Source organism: Sylvia atricapilla, chromosome 19, assembly GCF_009819655.1.
Source record: "Sylvia atricapilla isolate bSylAtr1 chromosome 19, bSylAtr1.pri, whole genome shotgun sequence".
NCBI classification, from domain to species: domain Eukaryota; kingdom Metazoa; phylum Chordata; class Aves; order Passeriformes; family Sylviidae; genus Sylvia; species Sylvia atricapilla.
The window spans coordinates 8,734,145-8,744,182 of record NC_089158.1 but is presented as its reverse complement, the minus strand read 5'-3'; the positions used below and the strand labels follow the sequence as shown (position 1 = coordinate 8,744,182).

Sequence of the window (10,038 nt, the reverse complement as noted above, 5' to 3'; positions counted from 1 at the left end):
CACCACGTAAAGAACTCTGGTTCTGACAACAATAAAAGCTGGTTCTCAGTTAAGGTATTGCATTAATTTATTTTTACTCCTTTAAAAAGAAAGGAAATCCAAATACCTGATGGCTACAGACAGGTCAGTGCCATAAATGTACCGCAGAACAGGAGCCTGTCTTGGACAGGTTGCATAGTCAGCAGCACTTCCTCCAAGGTGTTTGCATGATGTCTTTTTAGGTCCTAAGGTGATTAATGATCCCATCTGTGCCCATGAGGAGTTCTTAGTTATTAGCTGTACTTAACATTTCACCAGTGCCATACTGGTCCTTGTAGTATAGATAGCCTTAAGACAACACTACTTCAAAAATAGCAAGTTATTCACAGTTTACTGATCTGGAAAAATAAAACCAAAAGGAATTGACTGTGATTGGAGGTAATGGAGCTGTGTGGAGCTGAGTGGCTGCAGTTGCTCTGCAAACCTCCCTGGTGCACTCACCAGGCATCACTTTGGTGAAGCATCACACAGTGCCTGTTCTCAGCTAAATGCCAACTGCTGCTGCTGAAGGCAGGTAGTGCTTAATCAGCCCTGGGGAGGACAAGTGAGTTCAGGAAGGGATTGCTTCAAGCAGTCTCAGCAGACAAATATATGGCCTGAGAGTTTGGTATTTACCCCCTTAGTAACAGAAGGCCTATAGAATGATTATTGAAAGGCAATGTTTCTACACTTCAATGTACAGGAGTACATTCACACACAATTTGCTGTAGAGGACCCAAAAAGCCCAACACAGGAGCACCATCCATACACAGAACTGCCATGAACTGGTCCCTGTTACTCCTTGCACAGAATATCAACACTTGGCTACAGAGAAGGAGCAAACCCAACCCCACACTGGATGGAAGTTAAATCTGACCAAACCAAAGAGACAAACAAAGAATTCACCTTTCTGCAAGCAGGTCCCCTGCCCTGGGTGATGCCAGTTCCAGCAGCTGTGCCCCTGCGTGGAGGGGAACCAAAGATCTGCACCCAATGGCTTCCTAAGATAGTCTGGTTAAAAATAAATCAGTTACACCAGTTGGGTTGGATGTCTTAAGTAAGTGACTCCTTTTCTTCGGCAGAAGCACTTGAGCTACCATGGATTAGCTCATGCAAATGAATCCAGGATGAGGTTTAAGACATTCTTCACAAACCACAGCAACTGCCAGAGGTGCTTATGCAGACAATTCCCTGCAGAGTTTGCCACGGCCTGAAATCTTTTTTTGGGAGCACCTCCACCACAAGCACTGCAGAGCTCTCAGCTCAGGAAATGCTACATATGCTGCTGGATCTTTGGTCCTTTTGTTCGCGGCGTTTCAGAAGTTCCCTCGTGGCCCTCCTCCTTATTCCGATTAAATAGAGATCTCTGTCAAACAGCCCTGCAGCCAGGGGGATGCTGCAACAGGAACACAAGCCAGCAGGTCAGGGCACAAATACATTCTTATTTGCCCAGCATTTCCGTACTACTTCATCCAGCAAAGGCCACAAACATGATTTTTACTTTCTTAAGGCATTCGGCTACTGCTGTGGGAGAAATGAGTTGTTTTTCCGCAGCAACAAGTTAAGGTTTTCAAAATACTTTAAAATGCTGGTTGTAAAAGGGATATGTACTTTACATTTTAGCATGAACTCACCTGCTTTCACATAGAGAGGACCTTCTTAATGACTCTAAACTAAAAGCCAGACATTTGAAAAGCTAAACCAGGTTACTGCTCACGTGGTGTATTCACTGGTATGGTTCATCTCAGCAATCCTTACCTTGGTCTGTTTTAGAGAGGCCAGAGGAAACCTGAGCAGCCCATCACACACTGCTATTTAATGGGTATTTAATGCCCAGAAACAAAAATTCCCTAATTGTAATTGCACTGCTGATCAAATACTTGGAGGAATCACTTTCCTGGATATCCAGGTCTTGAAATCCTTGACCATGTTACTCACAAAAATGAGACTAATTCCACCCAAATTTTTTAAGGATTTCTACTAATACAACAGCCTACAGCAGGTCATTAAGAACTTGGAGATCTCAAAATACTCCACTGACATCCAGCAACCACCACTGGGGAAGGAAAACAGAGCTGATCCTAAAGAGGGTGAGAGGAAGAGAAGAGGAAAGCTGCCCACACTGACAGGGAAAACAAAGAACTGCATCTCAGATAAAACAGAGATTTCTGTTCAATTCCAGTGGGCTGTTTATCCCCTTCAGAAGGATTAAGGGACCTGGCAGCAGGGATTTCAGCTGTCAGAGCAAGGTTTAAGCTCTTACTGCTCTGACCACCAGCATTTACTGGGTAAAACCCAAACAAGGCTGCAGGAATAGACACAGGAGAATATCCAGGGATCACTGGAGCCATGAGGAATCGTGTGGAGCTGCAGGAGGTACTCACTTGTCTCTGCCAGGCCTGACTTTGACACGAAACAAGGCAAACACAGGCCGGTGGTCTGAGGTTTTGATGACAGGACAAGAGGAATATTTGACAGCCTGGATGTCATCCTTGTAGCGGCTGCGGAACACGACCCGGTCCTGCAGGCAGGGAGAGAGGGGACAGTGATGGGGACACCCTGTGCACGTCATCCACCCTGGAAAGCAGCACTGGGTCACAAGACACAAATCCATTCACTCATCACACCTCCACTTAATGAAATTAATGTGTCCTTGGATCCATTCATGAAGTGTCTGACCCCACCAGTTGTTCTGTGCCAGCTCTGAGCACAGGGGAGAGAGCCCCCTCAGACAGGATGTAAGGCAGGGAAAATGGGGTTAACAACCTGTGCCAAAAATTCTTTCTTCCAGAAGTCCCAGCTGTCCTTAAGCAACAAATCTCAGCACAACTGAATCCCCTTTGACTTCTGAAATCATCCCTTACCGTGTAGGAGGGAGTCCTTTGTTTGGAAGTGGTGTCATAGCTGTCCTTCCCTATGTCAAACTTGTAGGAAGGACGGAAATGGATATCAGCCTCTTGGAATCCTTTGAAAATCGACCCTGTGAGGGAAAGGGAGAAGAGCATGAACAAACTCCTCCTTCCTGAGAACTGGGCACTGTGTCTGCTAATGCTGGCTAGAAACAACACCCATGTACATCCCAGAAAAACCTGGGCTTGGGCTCCAGAAAGAGAGCAAGCCGACATGGAGAGGATAAAATACAGCCAGTGGCTGTTTATTCTGTGGTCAATTAAACAAAGTGGGCCTGGTCCATGCAGTTCCCTTTCCACTGAAAGCTTCTGCTGCTTTGCAAATGCTATTCAAATCTAAATTCCCTGGACACTGGGACAAAATGATGCACTGGTTATGGAGGAGTCAGATAAAACAGCAGCAGATGGCTTGGGAGGTTACATTAAACAGAGCAAAATGCTACAGCAAAAGGTCCCTTGACACACTGCCACTGCATTTGACAACTGCTGAGTCCCTTTTTTAGGAAACTTAACCAGAGAAAGCAGGAAAAAGTCTCCAGGAAATGGAGACTAGGCTGACATGACTCTGTTTGTAGGGATCTTTGTTTCTGGAGAGGAGGGAGATGAAGAGCTGCCCCTTACCCCGACTCATCTCACTGGTCAGCTGGTCATACACCAGGAGCTTGGACACGTCTGTGTCCGGGTTCTGGTTCAGGATGGAATCCACAGTCTCCCGATCCTTGTTCAGCCGGAAGTTGAAGTCACCAAACCAGAAAACTTCATCAAACCGAGTCGTGACATCACCTGCAAATTCACACCACAAGTGTTCGAAGACAGGAAGAAATTCTTTCTTTCTGCTACCTGGAGATGTGATATTGAGTATGTTTTCTACCTGTGATCACCACTGAATGTGGGAATTAACAGCCCAGGAGAAAACAGAACAGAAATGTTAAAAAGCATAGAAAAAGCTGAAAAGAGACCAAACTATCTATGGGACCTAACAGCAGAGGCAACACAAAAAGCTAATGCTACGCTGCAGATAAAAGAGTATATTCAATTTCCCAGTAAAAGAACCTAATTATTTATCTAGGTATCAAGCTGTCAGCACAGTATTAGGAAACAATAATGGACTTTGGCAAACAGTGCTCTACATGAAAAGTGACATAATTCTCTTAAATTTTGAAATAAAGTAATTTCTAACTGTTCTTGAAAACACTTGGAAAGTGAAGCACATCTATAATATTCATAATAATTAAACCAAAATCATCATATTGCTAAAAAAATACATGTTGTAAAAATTCCCTTTTGAATTTTCTCTCTCCCATTTCATTTTTTTTTCCCTCAAATTCCCAATTTCAAGAAATAAAAATAAATCATGGGAGTAATAACCAACCTCAGACAAAAAGAACCTGTAGTCTGTTTTTAACAGAGTCTCAAATTATCCCTCTTCTTGTCTCTTTCTCAGTGCAGACTGAGAGACAATGCATGGACTGCAGATCTGGGCTCCCCCACGCTCATGGTTTCACTTACTAGCACTGGATCGATATGGATTTGTGTCTGGAACATTCTTGGGAAGTGTAAGGGCTTGAATGGTTTTATTGTAGTCCAGTTTCCTCTCATTCACTTTACTGTCCCCAGCTGCAAGACAGAAACCCCATTACTGCCAACAATTAATAATTTTCATTCAATGATCACTTTTAGTTATACCAGGAGCTTCCAAAAGAGTATCAGACATTTTCCACATGTAAAATGTGACACTCTGGGAGTGTCTGCACTGAATAATGATGGCAGAAAGAGTGGGAAAAGGGATACAACGGTGCAGAGCTCATTTCTGTTTCCATAAACACAGTTCTTTTGCAAGATTGTTACCAAACAAACCTCCCCCCTTCTCCTCAGCTCAGCAATCCTGAGCTTTGGCTTCAGTGTGTCCTGCTTTTTCACCTCTGTACAGCTCCCTCCTCCCTCCACCAGGACGCTCATAGCAAGATTGCAAATGTCTCACATGTGAAGTGGGAGGTGATGAAGAGAAAGGAGGTCCCAAAAAACGTGAAGCTGATTCCCAGAGCTCCCTTGGTTTTGATCTGAGACACGATTCGGGTTGTGACCGTGGCATACTCCACTTCTGGAAGGACGAAAAGAAAACGCCGTTACCGAAACGCTTCTGACAGCGAGCAGAGGGGTTAGAGGAGGGAGAAAAGGGCAGGGCAGAGGCTGGCAGCAGCGCCCTCAGCTCCCCACACACCTGAGCAGAACCAGATGAGGTCCCTGCGGATGAACACGGACATGTAGAGCACGCCGTGGGCGGCCGAGTGCAGCAGGACGTAGTGCGGGCCCAGCGTCTCCTGCAGGCGGATCTCCCACTCCCTCCTGCAGCAAGGAACAGCAGCTGCATCACACAGGCAGCACAGGGGACAACAGCCAGGAGAGCAGATCAGCCCTGGGCACACACAGCAACCCCTCTCACACAGGAAAAAAGTCATAAGCAGAACCTCCCCGCACTGAACTGGCTGCTGAGGTGCCACAGAAATCAGCAGAGCTTTGCCATTAGAATGAAATTCTGTATGCCCAGAGAAGATGTTCCATCCCTAGAAGTGTCCAAGGCCAGGTTGGACAGGGCTTGGAGCACCCTGGTCTAGTGGAAGGTGTCCCTGCCCATGGCAGTGGTTGGGCTTGAATATGTCCCCTCCAACTCAAACTATTCTGGGACTTTTTCCTCTGCTGCTCATGCAGTAGAATTCAGTCTTGTTAAATGGGTTGATTATTGAAAATATTAGGAATATAACTGAGGCTATTTCTAGTCTAATTTAAAGAAAAATGATTAGTTAACAATAAAAGAAGATGGTTCATTACATTGTTTTTGCTACCTGTCTGGACAGCCTTCTTGAACCCCAATGACATACATGTCCTGGGCAAAGTCTGGGTCTGTTGGCAATAAGAAGTCATCCAGATTCGCTGGAAGTTCCTATTACACAAGAAATTTAGAACAAAAAGAAAGAAAATAAAAGAAGTATTAATTATGCCAAGATTCACTAGAAAAATACCTTGGAATTGGACAAAGATGACGACTCAGGAACAAAGTCATGAACAGAAAAATATCACCCCAGTCTTTTCAGTAGAGCTGGGGTAATTTTACTGCTGCCAAAGGACCTGTGGAGGCCTCTGTGCACCTACCTTCTGCCCCTGCATGTTCCAGGTGGCCACAAAAATTCCCATATTCCGGTTAGGGAAGTATCTGCTGAGTTCTTCTGCTCCCATTAAGGCACCACTTGCCAGAAGGCTGCCTTCCAAATAGCTCCTGTGGACACAAGACCCAAAAAAAGAGCATCTAAGGAAAGGGCATGGCAGCTGGGATATTGATGTTGTAAATTTGAATCTTGAAGTAATCAAGAATATACCTTTAAGAAGAAGGAATTTAATATTTATAAATTTTTCTGCTTGCCTAAAATTCCTCCTAAAGCCAGGACACAGGGGTGATGGTGAGGTTGATGCTGCTCAAGTTCTGTGATGAGAAGGCTGAAGCCATCCAAAATCTTCAGCCCCACTAATACTCATCCAGACACAGATCAAAGAAATTGGTTTAATAACCTCAGGTTGCCCAGAGAAGCTGTGGCTGCCCCTGGAAGTGTCCAAGGCCAGGCTGGATGGGGCTTGGAACACTCTGGGACAGTGGGGAGGTGTCCCTGCCATGGCAGGGGTGAGACTGGATGAGCTTTGAGGTCCCTTCCACCCCAACCATTCTGTGATTCCATTAAATTTGAGCACCTTGAAGCAGCTCAGTTTACTTCAAACATAAAACCAGCTCCACCATTCCCAGTGTTCTGGCATCAGGTTTCTCCTAACCAAAAACTCAGACTCGCATCCCTCTTTCAATTCAGCTCATCAAATCGGCATCAAGAAAATAATTTATTGAGCCTGAGGTCTCAAAATATCCCCTTTGGGAAGGACAGAAGCATCCCACAGCACCTGCCTCTCTGAAGGACATGCTTACAGAGCTGAGGGATGCTGGCACAAGCACTGCACGTTGAATAAGCATTTTTAATCTTGCTTAAGCTCTGCAAATAATGATGATAATGTCAGGGTGTTCTGGGCAACCCAACACTGCCCACCTGGCTCCAGCTGCTTTAGGGAGAACAGGAAAGAAAACCCTCATGGCAAACAATCTATATCTTTGTGGCTTTTTTTACCAGCTAGTAACACTTTAATTTATCTCAGAATTACTTCTCCTCTACTACTGACTCCCACGCTTTGGATCAATGATTAGATTTTTCCCTCCTGGAGAAGCTGGGACAGAGGAGCTGCTGTAGGATACTGGAGCAGTTCCCAGCATATAATTTGATCCTGCCAGGAACCAGACAATTGTAACATCTGCTCAGCACCTCACAGGACTGTGATAATGCTGCATGACAATCTCAATTTAAAATATCTGGTGGGGTTTTTTCTGCAATTTATCCTTTCGGTTCAAGCCCAGTGTACTTTTAGATTTTTCTAAAATACAGTTTTCCCAGCTGCTGGCACGCACAGCCATCCCTTCTTAATTCTCAAACCACATTATGTTAATATTACAAGCAAACTGACAGCAAATCACACTCGCATTTATGAAAACACTTAGCTAAAAGAAGCAAATGCAGAGTATTTGTACTGATCTCTGCAGCTTCCAACTCTCTCCATAGCAGGTTAAATAACACAGAACGGCTCTTGTGCTTTACTAGGAGCTCAGGAGTTCCCTGCCCCTGCCCAGTGGGATTCTCCTCCCTGCTGAAACCCCAAAAACCCGGAGCAAAGCCGGGGGAAGCCCCTACCTGCTTCGAACATCCTTGGCTCGGATGGGAGTGAGCACGCTGAAGGTGGATTTCATGGAGTCCGTGGAGCAATTGTCATAGAGAGACCCATTGCCCTGCAGCCTGGAGTCGCTGAGGCTGCTGCTCACCCTCCCAAACTTGTGCTGAGAATAATGTCGGTAATCCAGACAATCTGCGTCGATCCTATTAGCTGTCCTCAGCGAGTGGGAGGCCACGTTGAGCTCCATGGGGGGAAGGGGGCGGGCCGGCATGATTTGGGACAGCCGGGGTTTGCCCCCCGCGAACCCCTTTCCTCGCAGGAGCCCCCCAAAGGCACTGGAGATCTCGGAGGCTCGTTTGCCCAGATCCGAGGCGCCTCCTCTGCTCTTCCCCCCCGGACTGGCTTCCAAGGCGTCTGGTGAACTGTGCAAGGAATCCTGCTGGCAGCAGGGATTGCAGGGGCTGGCCCTGCCCCTGCTGGGAGGGCTGGGGGACGCTTCCTGCAGGGACCCGTTGGAGGAGCTGGTCTCGTTGGGATCAGTCAGACTTTCCTGGCTTGTTCTAAATCGTCTCCACTTCCTCCAGCTCTTCTCATCCAGGGATGCAGCACGTTCCAGCCGGGGCTTCCGAGGGGGCCTTGGAGTGATGGATTTAATTTTCATGTTAGCTTTGAGTTCTTCCGGCAGAAGCTTTAAGGTTTCACTTATGGGCGTGCTTATCTTCGGAGGTGCCCCATCGCCCCCAGCCTCCTTTTTGGCTGCTTTTCCAGCTTTTTTCGCCTGCAGGTCCTGTACTGCTCCACCCTCCACGCTCCGAGTAAGACACACCCTTGAGTGCTGCGGAAATCCATTTGGAGTACTCATTGTCCCCCCAGGTACCAGCTGCGGATGCTGCTCCAGATGAAAAGTTCCTCAAAGCATAGTTTCCTTCCCTTTATCACCCTGTGGGTTCACAGGGCTTTACTCAGCCAGCAATGCATGGGAATTGCAGACAGCTCAGCCTTTCGCTGGGAATGAAGGGCAGGTGAACGTGCTGGCAGATGCATTGTCTGCAAAATTCCAACACATGGGATACCTGGATTCCCGCAAGAGAAAGATGTTAAGAATGAAAAGTTATCGAGCTACAAACTGTACTCCTTGACCAGAAACCACCTCCTTGTAGGACTTCCTTCTAGCACAACTCACACCTTAACGTGACCTTGTTAGAAAATCACTGTTATTTCCCGGTTTTTCCCCCTAAAAAGCAGAGCAGAGACCTCACTGCTGCTGCAGACATCCCGGCTGTGTACAGCCTTTTTTAAGGAAAGGCTGTTCGCCCCGTTAGCACGAAAGGAAATTTAAGCTGCACAGCGGCCACAGCTCGTTGTCCTTGCACACACGGCGTCACCAGCACGACCAGCCCGCAGCCAGGAAATTTCCAGCGATCCCACAGCCGGGAAATCGCTGCCGCCTTTTCCTGCCGTGCTCAGCGGAGAGAACAGCCCAGGGGCGGCTTTAGGGGACAGAAAAGGGGCTCGAGTACATCTCTACACGGGGGAAGCACCTCGTCACCCTGCGGTTACCGCGGGCCGCCTCCCCCGGGCCTGGGCGGGCAGCGGGCGGTGAAGGCAGCCCACAGCGCGGGCTGGGCACTGAGGGGCCGGGCCCGCATCCCCCGGAGCCACCGGCCCGGCCCTTCCCCTCACCGCGGCCTCCCGCCCCTTCCCCACCGCTGCGAGCGGGACGTAGCCCGACCTCTCACCGGCTCCTCGGGCTCGTGGCCGGTGTAAGGCGCCGGGGCCCGTTTCCGTGGCGGTGGCGGTGCGGCCGCCCCGGGCCCGCCGTGGTAACGGGGCAGCGCCGGGCCGAGCCGCGCCGCCCGCAGCGCCCCCCAGCGGCCGGAGGAGCGCCCGGCAGCGAGCGCGGACGGCCGCGGAATTAAAGGGCGGAATTAAAAAATAGAGCTTAAAGTAAGCGTGTTACACTTAAAAGGAATTTAAAAGCTGACTGTGTTGAAGGTTAAAGCTTCAATTTTGAACGTTTCAGTTCAAAACACTGATCATAGAATTACAGACCGTGAAGAGCGCCCGGTTTCCAACCTTTACCATGGACAGGGACACCTTCCCTAGGCTCCAAGCCCCGTCCAGACTGTCCTTGGACACTTCCAGGGATGATGCAGCCACAGATTCTCTGGGTAACCTGTGCCAGAGCCTCTTTACTCTCATAGGGAATTTTTTCTTCCCAATACCGCATCTAAACCTGCTCCAATGAAGCTCTTCCAAACATTTCAGGCTGCCTTTCCTGACACAGATCATTCCCACACAAACCAGAAAGGTTCCTCCACCCCTCTCACTAAAGCAATAACCACAAGAAGAA

The 10,038-nt window shown here is 48.0% G+C and overlaps 1 protein-coding gene across 1 annotated transcript; it reads right to left on the bottom strand.

Moving 5' to 3' along the window:
- Positions 1-49: 49 nt before the first annotated feature.
- INPP5E (inositol polyphosphate-5-phosphatase E) lies at positions 50-8,960 on the bottom strand. The gene is made up of 10 exons (XM_066332875.1): positions 7,706-8,960; positions 6,078-6,201; positions 5,771-5,868; positions 5,149-5,273; positions 4,909-5,028; positions 4,437-4,544; positions 3,549-3,710; positions 2,883-2,998; positions 2,403-2,539; positions 50-1,414 (listed from the first exon to the last, which is right to left on the bottom strand). Exons 1-10 carry the CDS (start codon positions 8,545-8,547, stop codon positions 1,282-1,284), a joined length of 1,965 nt encoding a protein of 654 aa, XP_066188972.1. The 5' UTR covers positions 8,548-8,960; the 3' UTR covers positions 50-1,281.
- Between the last annotated feature and the right edge of the window lie 1,078 nt (positions 8,961-10,038).

Coding starts and splice junctions, on each gene's coding strand:
- INPP5E (XM_066332875.1), bottom strand. CDS start 8,547: ATGAGTACTCCAAATGGATTTCCGCAGCACTCAAGGGTGTGTCTTACT. Junction 3,711..4,436: donor TCCATATCGATCCAGTGCTA/GTAAGTGAAACC, acceptor GTGAATTTGCAG/GTGATGTCACGACTCGGTTT. Junction 2,999..3,548: donor GACCAGTGAGATGAGTCGGG/GTAAGGGGCAGC, acceptor TTTCCCTCACAG/GGTCGATTTTCAAAGGATTC.